An 18,455-nucleotide genomic window follows, 5' to 3' on the forward strand; every position below is an offset into this window, starting at 1 on the left:
AATTTAAAAGCACCTTACTTCAGGCCTATTTTGTGTGGTGCAGAGGGTGAATTTTTGATGGAAGCTACTCATTGAAAGCTAACTGGGATTGTCATCTCATGAGCTTCCCCCTTTCGGTGGGATTCTGCTATTAAAGGTGTGACTAGTGCCCCATCCCCCCTCGATACATTGTAAGTGGGACCAAACCACACGAAGTGTTCTTAAACGAGTGCTAATCCCTCCTCACACAGTAGGTCAGCTTGACCCCAAGCCGAGATCACCCCCAGTTGTTTGTGACCGAAGATATCCGAAAGTACCCAAACTGGACGTACCCGCACAATCCTTGATGGTGTGTGATTATTGTACAACCATTATTATGATAACCTGTATTTTGGAGAAATAGTTAGTTTGGCAGCTTTACATTGGGTTTTGTTTAGAATGGGTTGCTGTCACAGAGAGTGTACATTTTCAAGAGAATGCCACCTTGCCTCACTGCATTTAGAGCAGACTATTTGTTTTATTTGTTTTTTCTTGTTTATTTCATTTACCGTCCTGTGACATTCTGATAGTGTTGTGAAAGAAACAAAAACAAAAACATGTGTCAGCAGCTTGGCTCACTTCGGGATGGGTCATCAGCATGCGAAAAGAGGAGAGAAGATATTAAGGCATGCCTTGTGAAAGTGGGATAGTTGTGCATATTCTCTTTAAAAATCGAAACAAAAACGAAACCACCGAGCCAGCTCTGAACGCGAGTATCAATATCAGATCACTTTCAGTTCGCAGACCCATTTGAATACTGGCAAGGGACGTAACTCAACACCGTCCAAAGTACTAAACTTTCAGTCGTGTGCGCATGTAGCATTATTTTATATGGGTTGTATCGATGAGAGGTTTTTAGTTACACGAGAGTACCCTTCAACACCGTCACCTTGAAGTCACTTATTTCTATTCACATTGGGCTTTTTTTTTTTCCGGGGGGGGGGGGGGGGGGGGGGGGTGGTGGGAACAGAGGTTGTTACCGATGTTGAAACTGGTGGAATGGCTTCCAATAAACTTCATAGGTTCCATTTTCACTTAATGTAAAACCCAATGTTGGTCGTCCATTAGTAAAAACTTTGGAGACCTGTGTTGAGGTTGAGTTACACTTGATAGCTTCTGCTCTGATAAGTTCAGAATGTCAGCAATCTTTACTGGTGCATGCATGGTTCATCACTTTCTCTCAGTAGGCGTTTTCACATCAACCCGATGAAGATCCAAGCTCAAGATTTTTTTAGCGCCTGCAAATTAGCGCACTACTTCATTTTCTATTCGCGGCCCGAAGAGAATTGGCCTGAAACTTTTCCGAGCCAGTACGATTACTGAGCATGTGCAAACAGTGTCAGGAGAGTGCATGCCTTCAAACAATTACCCGCAATTTGTGTGCAAGTTGCCTCGATTAATTGGGTCACACATGCTAGACGTGATGGGATGCATCATGCTAATTTCTTGAGGCGAATTCACATTATCAAATAGCGTGCCAGTTCCCAAATCATCCTGCTATTTTGGATACTTTCCAAGTTTGGGGCGAGAAATCGTTCTGGAGCTTAGCTTACAAATTATCGTGCTAATTTGAATTGACATTATCAGATAGCGCACTATTTCGTCATCGGGTTATGAAAGTCCAAGCTTGAGATTCTGAAATTAGAGCATCATTTGGAAACACAGGGCTGATGTGAAAATGCCTATCGTCAATTTTTACAGATGAATAATGTTGAACAACTAACAGATGCCTCTTTCAAATGAGTGTACTAGCCATTTATCTCTTTCTTTCATGCACACAATTGTTCTTTTTAACAGCCAAATGAAGTGAATGTTTGCGTACCTCGAGCCAGAAAAAGAAAAAGAAAAATGTAATCTAAGGGCTTCAATGAGGATCAGTCATTGTTGGTTAGAATAAGAGCCTCTTCTGATGAAAGTCACGACAAACATGAATTTATAGTGGAGTAAAACTGAACATAACTACAACCCCAAAACGACCTTTGGAGAAGAACTGTAACAGAGGTGATAAAATGAGAAAAGTATGTGTACTGTATTATTTTTGTAGCAGCAGTTGGAACAGCAACATTTAAAAGATACGGTATGAACACCGATAAAGATTTTTATTTTTCTTTTCCCCCCGTTGTGGAAGGAAGGTGTTTAAAATGTAAAGCAGAGACTAACTAACAGATATTTTGCTGGCATTTACAGGAAGGGCCGACACAGCATTGCCATCACTTGTACTGCATTGACTACTTTGCCATTGTGTGTGAAGAGGTACAACTGACTTTACGTTGTCAGACAGCATGGGTCCGGCTCTCAAAGGCTGCTATGTATTATATATATATATTTTTCCTCCTCATTCTCATTCTCTCGGTAATTTTGCTGAATAGGCCATTTCTGTAATGTCACAATTCAAGGATGTTCCTTTATCTGCAGCCTAGTAAGGAACTTTTTTCTACCTGCTCCCTTCAATGAAGTCTCCCAGGCAGAATTTACTTCTTTGTTGTTAGGTCGGGCAAGCCTTGTGGTTGTCAAGAGCAATATTCGTTGTGAACAGAGCATGCATAGAACTTGAATGCGTTACCGAAACGGTTTGTTGCATGACTCCAGCGTCTTTATAAGTAAATGTGTAATCAAGATAGCATTTTGATGCACTGATAGTGGAGAAAGTTCAGCCGTACAAGCTGCCGGTTTCTGCTCTCCGCAATATATTCGAAGAAATTTGTTCCGCGTGGCGTTCAAAATTCGCCGACTTTGTTCCACGTTCTAGGCAACCCTCTACCCCGCGGCCGGCAGCATCTGTGAATTCAGCTCCCTCTGGTCGTGAAGTAAACAAGACTGCACTTTTGTACCTTTATTTTGTAAACCGTTACCCGTTTATTCAAATTGACTTTTATGCACTCGTGGTTGTATGCCTATGTACGCTCAACTCTTTGAATGAATATTTGCCGTTGAATTGTACCATATTATGAAACAATGCAGCGAAAAAGGAAGATTTCTCGTTGTAATGCTATGCGACAAATTATGGATTGGATTGTAAATGTTTATATTGCTAAGTATTTATGTTGTAATCACACACTTATAACTCCGGTGGGTTTCACTCGAGAATTTTTTAATGTAGAATTTTGAATGTTGATTCTTTGGTGGGGACATTTTAAATGTTGATTTCTGATCTGTTTGTGTATTCGTTCAGTGTTTTTATTTCCCCCCGCTCCCCTCACAATCTCACCAAATACGATCTGATCTAGAGATAAAGAAAAGTGAATAAAAAGTGAAATGAATTTCTCAATAACGTAGGAGAACAGGGAGGTCACTTGGGTAACGAGATGTATATTGGCAACATAACGCTTTTATTCATGTTATGTAAAGAAAAGCAGAAAACTTCTGAAATAAAAAGTGGAAAACAAAGGTGATGCTGTCAGTGTCTCATTAATGGAGTATGCATTCATTTTTTTTTGGTATGCAAGGACCAGCGCCGAATGAAGAGAGGATGAAATTGGAAGTAGTGTAAAACGAGGAATGTTCGCGTGCATTTTAATTTGGGGATTTCGCGAGACCCAAGATTTCCAAAATTAAAATTCACTTGAAAGTTCTTGTGTACACTACACACATTGAATGTTAGAGGCAACTCGCGAAAATTTCATGCCGCGAAAAAGGCCGTCGGCTCCAATTCGCAAAAATTTCATGCCGCGAAAATGTCTTATTTAACAGTACTAGTATGTGATGTTCCGTGGGTGTGATGTGCGTACCAGTAATAACATGTGCTTAATAGTTGTTTGTCGGTGCACGCAACTGGACCTAATTTCATAAAAAGTTGACAATTGATAGCGCCTCTTGCTGGAATGGCAATTGTCGTGGTAACAAAGAGTCCAGTTTCCTGATTGGCTGTTGCTATGGGAAGTTGCCATTCAGGCAAGAAGTTGCTATCTTAAAACATCTTGAACGTTCTGAACACACACACATATGCACAAGCACACACAAACTTATTCGCGAAAACTTATCAGTACAGTGCCTTTCCATTATAATGAGCATGTTCAAAACAAAATTTTTTCAGGTCCAAAAACGATTACCTAGTTATCTTTATACATGTACACTGTATATTGTATTTGTTCAGCTACAACAACATTTTTATATAACAAGTGGGGGGGGGGGGGGGGGAAGGCAAATACAAGAACTGCCGATCCTCTAAATCATTCTAGGCCCCGTTCTACATAGCATGGCAATCCAATGTCGGACGGAGTGTGCTCCATACATGGTTAACCACTGCATTAGATTACAATTATCGATTACGAACATTGTAGTAAACCATATCACGGCTCCCTATGTTACACTGTATGTCCACTCATAAAAAGCAGCAAATATCACTGTCATTTTGTTCCCGTTAGTCAAACTGCTGTGTTGGCTGATATGGAATAGGCATGAAATAATGGTTGAAATTTACCAGATTCTTCACAGGTGTATGGTATAGAGTGAAATATTGATACTGCAACAAACCATTATAAATTCCCGCAGTTGGACTTGAGAGCCAAGCATGAGCACTTGGTCACGATATGATAAACATACATTGTATGTACTCAATTAATTGATTTCATGCATTAGCTTAAAAATTTGTACATAATACAAATGGGTTTCGTCCACCAGGGGACTTCTCATTTTCATTTTATCTTCTTTTTTCTTTCAAAAATAGTCAAAATATGAACCTTTATTTCATGCCTATTCCATATCTACCAACGCTGCAGTTTGACTATGACAGGAACAAAATGAGTGGTATTTGCTGCTTTTGATGGGCAGACAGTAGCTATGTACTTGTGTATGGACCCCTTTCGCCTTACCGTAATGATTTCTGTACAGGGGATTTTTTAGTGTGTGAACAGGGGGCAGTTTAAGACAGGTGGTCACTAAAACAAGTTTGACTGTTTTCAATTTGATCTGTGTGCCTGTGTGTGTGTGTGTGTGTGTGTGTTTGTACTACATGGTATATGTTTTCATTGTAAGGAATGGGAAAAAATGGACAGGCCTTTTTCAGATCTTCACACAATTGGAAGACAAATCAATGCACAAAAATCCTCATAACATGGAATTGATTTTAATTCAGGCAATTGCACAGCTTAGAGCTAAACATGTACTAAATAGCAGTAGTATCTGCAATAATTACATTTCTGTGAAAAACAACAACTGCTCATCCATATTTAGTAAATAAGGAAACAAATCTATCACAATTTGAATCATGAAGACAAATGATGAAAGAAAGAATGAAGATATATGCATTATATAGCTTTATGTGGCCTACAAAAAAAAAAAAAAATCTGTCTTTTATGTATCTGTAAATAACTTCCGTTTTACAGTCTACCAGTATGGTACAGAATGTATATTAAACTGATTATGCAAAAAGGTGAAGTAAATGACAACTTACAACCAATGAATCAAAGTCCCAATTAAACTACTTAAGCTTCTGACAGTTTTGGTGGTTTACTCACAGAAAAGCCAATTTATGGGGAACTCAATTTTATGCCAAATGAATTTATACACATACATACCCACACACACAAACACAAACTCACACAAACACACACACAAACAAATGGATGTACAAAAAAAAACCATAACACACACACACACACACACACAATCCCCCCCCCCCAAAAAAACAACAACAACAACAAACAAACAACACATAACAACAAACAAACAAACAAAAATCTTGAAGGAGAAGGCTGGCATACCTAAAGTGAGTTATAACATGGCAACACAAAACAATGTACCCTCTAGAATAAATACTGTAAAAGTGGATATTTTCGCGTGACTAATTTTTCGCGCTTGGCCTGGTCGGAAGAGTTTCACGTGTTTTTAATTCCGCGGAATCAAGACATCACGCACAGGCACATATGGCAAGCAAAAATATTCATGTGCTTTTATTTTCGCGCTTTTTTCTGGCTGCGCGAAATGCGCGAAACTTTGAACACCGCGAAAATTTCCACTTTTACAGTATGCAGTTGTGTGTATAGGGGACTAGGAATATTATGTAGTTTCCTTCACATGCTTTCTGGCTTTGGGTGATTTCCTTGTTGAAACAATTCTTGCACAAATGTCATTAGATGCTTTTCGCATTATTATCACATGGAAATACATGTACAGTGTATACCAATGTAAACTGCTGACAACATTTTCAAGTTGTTGTTTGATAGTGATAGACAGCTGTAAAGAATCATGCAAGCAATGAATATCAAATACAACATATCAGTGAATATGTAAGCGATAGTGGTAAGAAAGTTTGGGCTATGAGAATATTTGTGACATGGCATATCTTTCTGCTAAATGCTCCTCTAATTTGACATGCAAATATAGTATCAGCATCACTACCATAAACTGGAGCATTGTAACAGGCTTGCTGGGCGAGTGTCCAACATGCAATGCAAAGCAGGACTGTGCACTCCCATTATAATGAACATGGTTACAATGAAATTCTTGATACAGTGAAACCCCGTTATAACGAGTTCGGTTATAACGAGGAACTGCTTATAACGAGGTGATCGCGTCGGTCCCGTTTTCCTTTGCGTGTAAACCTATGGCAGAACGAATCGGTTATAAACATGTTTGGTTATAACGAGATTCCGGTTATAGCGAGGACAATTTCGGTGCATCATGATCAAGAAAAACATAAGCAATTTGATCGGATATAACGAGGTTCCATTTCTTAACTACAGTGCCGCTTTCAAACACGCGACAAACGAAACCCTGAAAACCGAATTCACGCTATCCACGTCTTTTTCCGTTTTACAGAGAACCGTTCCTTCCATGTTTTCTTCTAAATCACGCGATAAGACACAGGAATGCCTTCCGATGTTCCTACTAAATCATTAAACATAATCATTCGATTTTCTTTTCCGCGAGATACGCGTGCGTGATATTAGGGCAGACCACATCGCAACGAGAAAAAAAAAAAAAGATAACGCATTCAAAAACTTTTCATGTAGCGACACTAAGTGGCCAAAAATGGACAATTGGAATGCGTGTGCAACTCATTATTATATCCTTTCCATTTTTAGTTCCGACTTCCAGTTCTTTTGCTGCTTAGCAAATATGAGTGTGGATGATTAAAGCTGAAACAATTAATGAAATCATCGCGATCCCGTCGGGTGACAGTAGCGTAAAAATAGAAAAAGAAACAAACGCATTTATTAATTTGAATAGATCTGGATTTGTTCATTATCATTTAACAAATGAAAATTTAAATATGAGTGTGTATGATTAAAGCCGAAATAATTAATGAAATCATCGCGATCTCGTCGGGTGACAGTAGCGTAAAAATAGTTGAATAACGCATGTTAACCTACTCAATCGGTGTTCAGAAAAAGAAACAAACGCATTTATTAATTTGAATAGATCTGGATTTGTTCATTATCATTTAACAAATGATAATTTAAATATGAGTGTGTATGATTAAAGCCGAAATAACTATCGCGATCTTGCCGGGTGACAGTAGCGTAAAAATAGTTGAATAACGCATGTTAACCTACTTAATCGGTGTTCGGAAGAAGAAACAAACGCATTTATCAGTTCAAGGATGTACAAAACGCGAAGAGATTTTCGAAAGAAAATAAAGAACGCATTTTTAATCCCGTTGGACGCAATGATCATACATTGTATAAAATTACAGCCGAAATGATTCATGAAATTATCGAATTCCCGCTGGGCTCCAACAGCATAGAACACCTCTCAAGTTTACGGTAGACAACGCATGTATGTTACTCTGAAATTATCGCGATCTCGCCAGGTGACAGTAGCGTAAAAAATAGTTGAATAACGCATGTTAACCTAAATCAGAAAAAGAAACAAACGTATTTATTAGTTTGAATAGATCTGGGTTTGCTCATTATCACAATTTTAACACTGCATTTCACAATGAAGATTTTTCTTTCTCTCAGAATGGTCTATGAGGTACAGATTTGCGTAAAAAGGATCACAACGTAACCTTCCACATTCAATCCTGTCGCATATTTTTCAAGAACGGATGTACAAAACGCGAAGAGATTTTCGGATTATCTCATTTCAACCTCTACTTTTTCGTCTAATTCACAAATAATTTCCCTTTATTATCTCAATAATAATGATCCATAATTGTGTAATAACAACACAAAGGATGTTCTTAAGTTTCTTTCATTGATGGGTATATTCCGATGTCGTGCTTATGTTTTTCTTTGTTTTTGATGCGTACGGTTATAAAGAGGTACCGGTTATAACGAGGTAATATCGCCCGTCCCACGGACCTCGTTATAACGGGGTTTCACTGTACGAAGTACAGTCAATCTTGCTTAAGTCGACCTCACATAAGTCGAATAATCGCCTAAGTCAAAGGTCTTTTCACGTCCTCTTCTCCTTATAATCTACTGCTTTAATCTCTCATAAGTCAAATTTTCTCTAAGTTGAAGCAACGTTTATTTCATCAGTCCAAATAAATGTAATTTGAACTTAGGCAAGGTTGACTGTATTCCTAAACATTCAGGTCCCTAGAATTATCATCTACACATCTTTATATATATATGACTGTTCAGCTGTAGCAAAATTTCGATTTAACAGAAAAGAACAGGCGGTCCCAGGGACTCCGATATGATGGAAGTTGTTGGTAAATCTCAAAAGATAAATTGATAACATTTCAGGTCCTCCCATAATACTCTGCATTCGCCAGAGAGTATTCCTATACTTCTGAAGCGAATGGCGCCTGCAATCATCGAAGTCGCTCTCAGAAGATTTTTAGTCCATCTCAACAATCATAAACAGAGAGACTGTTGCAGATGCCCACTGGCTGCAAGGTCTGTTCGCACTCGTTCACATGAACATGTCGTCGTAGCCGGGAGGCGGTAGGTGGTCGGGATCGGGATCGCCAAGGAAGCCGCCCGCGGGTCCACCTCCTGGGCCCATCGGTCTCGGGGGTCCGATGGGATCGAAGCGAGCTCCGGGAGGCACGGCACCTCTGTGTACGATCATGAATGTGGATGTCGGTATGTGTTTCCGCCGGATTATCGCGGGGGCAAGCAATATGGATATGAGAAAGAGAAATGAGAGATGGGGAATATATGAAACAAGCTCATAAACCTCTTAGATAGGCGCAAATATCCTAGCACAGGGAGTCATTTGGGATGAAGCCCATGAAATGACATAGACTATCAGAGCTTAACATGTCAAAAGTCACAACACAATTGTACCAATTTGACGGCTTGTCCCATCAAAGTTGTTGGTAGCACAAAATAGAAGGCACTTCAGACAAAGGAATTGGTGTTGTAGTGGCATTCTACCTTATGTTGCCAATTAACTCCTTTCATGCTTGAAAGGAAAGAAAATGATTTTCCCCTCTTATAGATCAACAGGTCTATAAAATGGAATTTACACACAAATATTATAGCCCTGCTTTGTGCGAGCAATACAAGTATAATGCAACAGGTGTACCCAGTTATATCAATCTAACTTACAATGAGGTACAATGTACTGCTCTTACTGAGGTGGATTTGGCAGTCCCAATTTTCACCACATGTACTGTATTTTGTATTCACTACTCTATTTTGTTTGTCTCTTTTATAGCCTGTTAACAATTAGGTACCAGTTATAACAAAGTAAAACTAATGGTGCCCGCAAACCTCGCTATAGTAAGGTCTCCCTGTACAACTTTATTTTATGTCCGACTGTGTTGAAATAACTGTATTAGTTTCACTCTACTCATTTTGAACTTGGAAAATCGGAGAATCGAAGAATGGATACCGAATTGACTGGGATTGAGACCACACCCCTGTTTGACCCCTGACCTCATCAAGTCTGCTCCCACTCACCTTGGCAATCTTCCAGGCATTCCGATGCCGGGGTCAATTCCTCTATGAGGCATCCCGCTGCGGAACGGATCCATCAGCATCCCCGACCCGCCACCACTGAACGGGTCCAAGTCGCTACGACCCACCGAGAAAGGATCCACTGGCTGTCCCCTTTACAGTCATAGATGAGAGGAATATTTAAGCAAAACACAGAAATTAGAATGCAGAAATTAGAAAGCATAGCAGAAGCTTTTGTGGCACAGAAGAATGTATGTACATAGGTTTTGCGCTTTAGAAATTGATATCATCACTATTGTTATCATCATTTTCATTATCATTATTATCATTATCAATATTATCAGTATTATTACTGTTATTATCATTATCATCATCATTCTTACTACTACTACTACAACCGTGTACTACTACTACTACTATCAAATTATTATAATACTATTACTTATACTATTACTGTTACTGTTACTGTTACTATTATCTTTACTATTACTATTACGTAACTATTACTATTACTATTACTGTTACTGTTACTATTATCATTACTATTACTATTACTATTACCTAACTATTACTATTACTATTACTATTACTATTACTATTACTATTACTATTACTACTACTATTACTATTACTATTACTATTACTATTACTATTACTATCACTTATCCTCCATGCTCACCACTCGGGATTACCCCTCTGTCCGGGCAGCCTGTGGGGTACTCTCAGGGGGTCATCATCTCTGAGTGGGTCCTCGTCCCTCAGTGGGTTTGTTTCTCTCCCATCTCTCTCTTGCCCGGGGTGCCTCCTTGACGACGCACTCGTGCTCTGCTCGGACGGACCGGCTGACGCCGCCTTCTCCTCCCTCTTCAGTGGGGAGATGAGGTCATCCTCCAGAATGCGTCGGAGGAGAGTCAGATCTTTGTACACCCTGATGGGCAATCACATTATCATCCACAGTTTATGTCATGAATTGTACAGTCTGGATAATGTGGTTATAAAACCATTGTCACCTAGTGTATATTTCACAAGACCAAAGTAATACCTTTGTAGATATGTTTATATACATGTGTTTAAAAAAATGTATATTTCATCGCTTTAATCAATTGATGAATTATTTGTAGAAGAAAACATGACATTCACTTTTTCTTAAATTCAAAAGATATCAATAGAATTATATTACCACATCTTGGTCCCTATACATTTCCAAAAGGAGTTTACCCTTGTTTGACATCAAAAAGGACTTTAAGAGATCTGAAAAGATGTATTACATTTGATTACAGATTCCCTGATTGCAATCAGTGACCTGTGCTTCTATTTCTCATACTGATACAGTACATCTGGAGGACAGAAATTTAGTGCATTGGATCAACTGATAATAATGTCCACCGCTGGCGCCAAGTTTTCAAAAGGGGTGGGGGGGGGGCACTTCCAGGTTTCATGAGCTGACAAGCAAAATAAAAGGAAAAAAAGCCTTCAGCTCATCTTTCTCATTCCACAAAACAAAACAAAGCCTTACTGCGCTCACACTTCAACGTTTCTATCTATTTCTTTCTAGTGCCACTTACGCACTTCCAGGGTAAAAAAAGTCCCCCCCCCCCACCCCAGGAATGAATTGCACATATTTTTAAAGTTATAACTGGGACAATCTACACCTCATAGCCTCCAATACCTTTGGCACATTCTATCACTACTATTTAACATTAATCAGCTCCTCCTAGTTTGCTGCGCTGAACTGATCAAATGATGCCACATCCTTGGCGACTACAATGTATGCCAATTCAAGAAGGATAAAAAGAAATATAAGAGAACATTGCATTGAAAAAAAAAGAAAAACACAGCAGGGGTGGACTGTATAAAAAAAAAGAAAGAAAAAAATGGGCAACACCAGCAACATAATGAACCAAGCAAACAACAAATACCAGTACACAAAATGGCAGTGCCATTTATACATAGAGTCTGGTAAACTGTGCTCAAGTGGGTAGCATGTTGGCAGCATGAAGTTGAGTCTGAATAGGCAAGCATGTACCAAACAACTGCATGCTACTGTAAAAGTGGATATTTTCGCGCGACTAATTTTTCGCGCTTGGCCGGGTAAGAAGAGTTTCACATGTTTTAAATTCCGCGGAATCAAGACATCACGTATAGGAACACATAGCAAGCAAAAATATTCGCATGCTTTTATTTTCGCGCTAGTTTCTGGTTGCGCGAAATGCGCGAAAATTTCAACACCGCAAAAATTTCCACTTTTACAAGATGCTATGACCAGCCTAAACCGAGTTGGCCAAACCCTGTGCATACATGTAGATGGCTGTGGGCCAAGGACCCGACAATACTTTATTCATACATGTATGAAGACAGAAACAATTATCTCTCACTCTCAACCTGGATGAACTTTAGTGTTCTCTTACCTTTCGAAGTCATGTAAATGTTCTTTGTCCACAAACTGTTTGACATCCAGAGACACACTTGTCACTTTCTCATCTTTCATTCGCTGAAGAAGAAACAATAATTAAAAGAGAAAAAGGATATAATGAAAGTTAGTCAAAGCAGTTCTCTGTAAAAACTCAAACAAACAAACAAACAAATACACAAACAAACAAACAAAAAATCTGTCAGGATGCAAGGAAGTACAATGAATTCTCAAAAGAACAAAACAGCACAATTTACAAATAGACATACACATAACAGAAGTCTATTATGTTTTCTATTTTCATGACTTAGGAAAATATAATGAGACTTTAAATAATCTTGCACAGTTGCAAAGCTAAGGATATTTGTCTGCCATTTAAAGCTATAACTCACACATGCTACCTTTCAATATCATAGAATTCGCAATATAGAATGTCCTTGGTAAGAATCTGAAATTTGGTTGACATTATAAATGTTTATCATTCAAAGGAGTAATATTTTGATCGCATTCTTTTTTTTTTTCCTTCTTAATGGATGGTCTTCTGAACTCTAGATAATTTAAGTATCGATAGGGTTCCGAAATACAAAGTGCATATCTCTGATATAAACTCAAGTAACTTTACATTTGTACATTCACCTTGATATTCCACAACTTGTATGTTCAAGTTCAATCTATTCATGTGATACACCACCACACAACCTCTGTAGGTAATGCAGACTATTCTTAAGACACTCCACCAGTAGCTTATAACTACCCCCCCCCCCCCCACACTCAGAAAATGTCTCTACTGAGAGAAATTGAGAGTGCAATGTATGCATCATGTGGGCTACTAAATTCATCTGACAAATTTCCTGTGGTTTTTGTGTTATTGTTGCACTGAGATGAGAAATGGTGAGATACATGTACAATGTATACTCGGAGTCATAACATTTCACAACATCTACCCTTATTAGGTTGATCTTGCCACGTCAAAATCTTTCATGTCTGCTGAGCAATTATCTCCATACCAAAAAAAAAACAAAAAAACATTTGATTTGCAAATACTAGGACTTGCAGGTATCTAAGATCCACCAACTACATTCAGGCAATACACCATAAACTTGAGAAAATCACCATGAAATTTGAGAAGAGCGCCTCTTCCACTGCAAGGCACTTGAGAAGGAACTTGTCTTCTGAGTCGCCCGGTACATAGTGCAGAGTGTACTCCTCCTGAGAACCGTTCCACGATGGCGGCAGAATCTCACTCCTCTTGATTGATGCAGGTGTCTGGGAGTAAAAGTAGGGAGAAAGAAGCAGTAGTAATAGATTTTGACAGTTTTTTTTCCTTGGTATGGAATTGCATGTGTTTAACACCACAGGACTGTGACAAAAGGAAAAAAAAAAAAAAAACCTTTGAAAGTTCCCGAAAGGAAACACATCATCATAAGAGATGGAGCATTAAATAACCTATAACTATAGTAATACAATGCTGACAAGCATGTGACAGTTCACTTGCCATCAGATGCACTCTCCTACAGCTCTTCTCGTGCTCATGGTATTAAATATTCCATCAAATTGTACTAAAAACACAAAATAAACTGTTTAAATTAGAAGCTCACTTTGAATATCAGTAAGAATGATCATAGTGCAGAGCAAGTTATACCAGTAGAAAACCATCACCAACTGACAATACAACTTTTGATCTATAGGCCTAGATCTATTCTAATTTAGTCTTTTCACCAGTAAATATAGATTTCTAAATCTAGGTTGAGTTTTTGTCTACAGCCCATCATCATCACTTGTCATAGTCATAGACATCTAGAGTAGAAAATAACTACTGTACAACATGATATATTCGCATTATGAATTTTTCGCGAACTGGAGCCGACGGCCTTTTTTGCGGCATGAAATTGTCGCAAACTGCCACTGGCATTCAATGTATATAGTGTAGACAAGAACTTTCGCATGCATTTTAATTCCGCGAATCTTGGCACTCGCCAAATTCGCGAAATTAAAATGCACGCGAACATTAATCGTTTTACAGTAAATGTGACCGGCTACAACAAAACGATTCAAAATATTCCCTGATTCCTACACTTCCACTTTAAGTTCATATAAAACATGACTCATAAAAGTACTCGATTTCAGAGATATCAATGATTTTATAAGTGCATGTCGAGTGAGTTACAAAATCAGCATTTCGAGAAAACTACCTTCAAAGTTTTCCTTCCGATGCTATCATGATCAAGGGGAGGCAAGACAGTTGGCAGACAATAGAAGGTACGCTCCTAGCAACCTCCGCACCGCTGGCACTTAGCTTGAATGAACATCCCGGAGCTCCGGGATGTTCATTCAAGCTTAGTGCCAGCGGTCTAAGCACAAGCAATCAGTAACCAGAATGCCGCGCACTGACCAATCACTCCATCCTTGATCCTTCTTAGTAAATAGTAGGGGTGGAGTCTAGCTGCGACACTAAATCCAAATCTTGGACTCCAAGATTTGGATTTAGTGTCCAAGACTCTTGGAGTCTTGGACACGCTTCTGTTCCATTGGCATTGGCATTGCTGAAAGTCAGAAAATCATTTCGTTTTTCCTTTGATCATTGTTAATGTTAGCTTCGAAATTTCGGCAGATGGGTGATAGGTGATACTTTGGACTAAGTACAAAACTATGCCAAAAACAGATAAAATTTATCCGATCGTTTTGACCGGTTTTGATGATCTGACTTCACACTCTCTTTAGATCTAGAATCTATATCATCATTTGAATTTACTGACTGCACTGTCTCAAGGACAAGGCCCAAGCCGCAAGGGTTGACATTGTCTAATTAGACTCTAACTTCTATAGTTTACACTACCACTACTACCAGTACATTATCACTTGACATTAAGTTTAACACTAAACAGTAGATCTAGTCTAGATTCTATAGCAGTTAGAATTTAGATCTAGTTGTAGAGTCTAAATCGATTTATTCCGTATTTTTTCAACAGCAATGCTAGTACAGGATGATTCCAACATGTACAGGATGATTCATACATGTATACGTGCTACCTAGTTATTGGTACGCATCATAATTAATTCATGCGAGACATAGATAATTATAACTTGTCTTAGAATGTCATTTTTTTTAATCTTTTTTTTTTAATGCAGAAACAAGTAAACTGCTTTCTCTACAAAAATGTAGGCGTGCGGGACTGAGCAATCCAGCGCAGTCGGAAGAAACAACCTGCAAGTCAGCAAAACTATCCAGGGTAAATTACCTCGTCACCTTTACCAATGCACTTGAATCCCTGATGAACAAGATTCCAGTGAATATAGCAGACTAAGGCATCATTTTCTGACTGAAGTTGAGATTGAACACTCGCGAAGAGTAACTCGAGGCCCGGGGAATTTGCCATCGTTATCGCAAATTCATGATTACCAAAACAATCGTGTGGAAATCTTGAATGCAACAATATCTCAGTGCCCTACTTTCACACATCACGTGAACGACGTACACTCGAGAAGTGATTGCGTCCTGTCTCTCAGAAAGTTTTGGATTCGTGCATTTTCGAAAAGGGGTAATTAACTAGATGGGCCCGTTTTATCAAAAGCTTAAAACTTGTCAAATACATTGTAAACAACCGAAGATGAGGTACTGACATAATCATTGTACGTTCAGTTTGATATACACTAGCAGATTTCAATAAATTGTATCTAACAAAAGAAATCCCAGCAAAAAAGGTGTACAAAACATCAGCCAAAAGTTTTTTCTGTGTTTTCTTTTTTTTCCTTTGGTTATTTTCATATTCATAGTTATACTACAACTTGTATTTGGAGAGAGTAATTCTAATGAGAAACTTTGTGACATACCAGTAGTTTCCAAAAAGAAACAAAAACAAAAACTAGAAAAGCAATCGGGGGGGGGGGGGAGTGCCTTTAAAAACAAATACAATTGTAGTGTAAAACCAGAAATATTCCCTGCATGGAACTTTAAAAAATAAAGAAAAAAAATGTTCTCGGTCCATAACCTAGCACTACATGGTTGTACCAAGCACAACCTCTTTCTCCCTAAAAGTGATTTCTGCCAGGAAACTGCAAGATCTCATATTAAAGATCTCGTATTAAAGAAATTTAGTGAAGATTTTGTGTACATATTCAAATAGACTTGAGTGGTGGTGATATAGTCTCCTGATGGAGTAGTGTGCATATATGGTTGCTCTTAGCATACATGTACCACTGCTTTTTGAAAACATTTGAACTTTCTATCATCAGGTATGATTTTAATGGAATCTCTGCCATTCAATTTTGTTGGATTTATTTACATTGTATTCCAGTTTAAGAAAATTTGGAGGTTGGTGTACAGAATTGCATATGGTATGTCAATGCTTGTGGTGACTGACGTGGCAGAGCAACTCAGGGTTCAGTGGCAAAGGAGATTGATAAGCAACAGGTGCATTTCACTCAGATAAAATGCTGTAACCCAAACAAATAACATCAAACAAACAACAAAACAGCATCACTTTTTTTTTTAAATAGTGGAAAACTGTCAGCTAGAAAATGGATGCATAACATTTCCTTCAGCACCAACAGAAACAATTATGTGGCAAATACTGGTAAGGAGTCTACAATGCAAACTTTCTCTGTAAATTGTAATAAAACATTAATTTATTCAATAACAATATGGAATGGGTACAGAAGTTATGTGTACATATTGAAGTGGGAATGAAGGAAGACCGAACATTATTGACCAGTTTACTCATTTGCTACTTACGTACATGTCTACTGTACGGGTGATATTCATTATTCCGTAAGTTCATTATTCCAAAACACACAAAGTCAATCCCCATACATAGATGTTCATTAATCCAAACATTTGTCGCATTATTCTGAAGGTTTGTTATTCCGACGGTTCGTTAATCTGAAAAAGAAAAGATGCATACCAGCTAATGAACCTTTGGAATTATGAACTGTAAACCACTTTACATCAGGTGAAAGGGAATTTCTTTCTGATACTACTTTAAGGACATGACCTTGGTACTGTGCATCTTTACAAGTTGTTCTTTTCTTTCACAAGACCTTCGTAACTTGGCTTGATGGAGACCTCACAGTGGTCTTTCTTGTGAAAGCTGTTACGGTAACTTTGTTTTACCAAAATTCTGATATATCAGGTTTTTGAAAAACACTAAAATACAAGGAGCTTTAGGGGGCAAGAAAAGTCATTCATTATAATGACAATGTGCTTATATATGAAATGCATAAACACATTATAAAGAACTTATGTACAAGTTCATTAGCAAGACAGTGCACCAATTACCAATACATTCTGCACGGGGGGGGGGGGGGGGGGGGGGGGGGCAACTTAAATAATGTTTTACTCCCTGTGACAGAAGAATCATGTTTTCTTTTTTGTTTTGCTCTTTTGCTGCATATAAACAATACTTTATTAGTGTAAAAATGCTGTCATTGCATACTTCCATAAAGCTAAAAATAAGCTTGGCAAATGTTTTGGTATATTCAGTACTGTAATACACTGTGCATGTATGCACACACTGTATGTCATCATATAACATCAAGGCAGTGGACTGACACAATAATACTGCACATAATTCCAAAAATTCAAATTTACCTGGGCACCAATAAATAGCCCAAATGCAACACTGCACACTGGTACTGGTCCGATAGTCCCTGACCAGTAAAAATTACTGTTGGACCAGTAACACTTTCAGGAATGGACTAGTGAAAAAATTGAAAAACTTGGTACCTACTGGTCCGACCTGTCTGTCAGACCAGTAGAAAAAATGGGTTAGTGTGCAGCCCTGCCAAATGTATGCTTTACTGTTTAGGGACTACAATTTCATTAGACATCAGAGTTTGCAAGTAAGCATGTGCACATTGTAATCTTATGCTACTTGTACATGTACACACACTTTTTTTGTGGAACTACATGCTTCCTTGATCACGATGACATGTTACAATATGAGGTACTGAATGTATGATTGTATTGAAAATGCAGTAAGAAAAGTGCTATACATATGAAATCTGAGTTAAAATACATGAAACTGCCATACGACATTGTACCAGAGGTATATAATTCAAGCAATGCTGCTTGCAGAAGAAGGGATTGCAAAAGTTTCTTCATCATTGCTGCAATTAGTGAGATTACTTTAGAATCCTGACTCACATGATTTACACAGAGTTCAAATTAATGTGAGTCAAAATGTTGAGGTGTCTTTCTCAATGGTAGAACAGTGCTCAAAACTTTTGCAAAG

At 38.3% G+C, this 18,455-nt stretch overlaps 1 protein-coding gene across 1 annotated transcript; it reads right to left on the bottom strand.

The window, feature by feature from the left end:
- Nucleotides 1-8,068: 8,068 nt before the first annotated feature.
- Nucleotides 8,069-15,629, bottom strand: LOC139723451 (proteasome inhibitor PI31 subunit-like). Its single transcript, XM_071634694.1, has 6 exons — nucleotides 15,465-15,629; nucleotides 13,339-13,491; nucleotides 12,224-12,306; nucleotides 10,495-10,743; nucleotides 9,819-9,968; nucleotides 8,069-8,968 (listed from the first exon to the last, which is right to left on the bottom strand). The coding sequence occupies exons 1-6, from the start codon at nucleotides 15,600-15,602 to the stop codon at nucleotides 8,824-8,826; spliced, it is 918 nt and encodes a 305-aa protein (XP_071490795.1). The 5' UTR covers nucleotides 15,603-15,629; the 3' UTR covers nucleotides 8,069-8,823.
- Between the last annotated feature and the right edge of the window lie 2,826 nt (nucleotides 15,630-18,455).

Source organism: Diadema antillarum, unplaced genomic scaffold (genome assembly GCF_040938485.1).
Source record: "Diadema antillarum isolate AM-2024a unplaced genomic scaffold, OU_Dant_1.0 scf00000191, whole genome shotgun sequence".
Classification (NCBI taxonomy): Eukaryota; Metazoa; Echinodermata; class Echinoidea; order Diadematoida; family Diadematidae; genus Diadema; species Diadema antillarum.

Bases quoted from the DNA above. Each gene is read 5' to 3' on its own strand.
- LOC139723451 (XM_071634694.1), bottom strand. From the start codon at position 15,602: ATGGCAAATTCCCCGGGCCTCGAGTTACTCTTCGCGAGTGTTCAATCT. The intron at 13,492-15,464 runs GTAATTTACCCT...TTTTACTCCCAG, and splicing joins GCATTGGTAAAGGTGACGAG to ACACCTGCATCAATCAAGAG. The intron at 10,744-12,223 runs GTAAGAGAACAC...ATTGCCCATCAG, and splicing joins CATTTACATGACTTCGAAAG to GGTGTACAAAGATCTGACTC.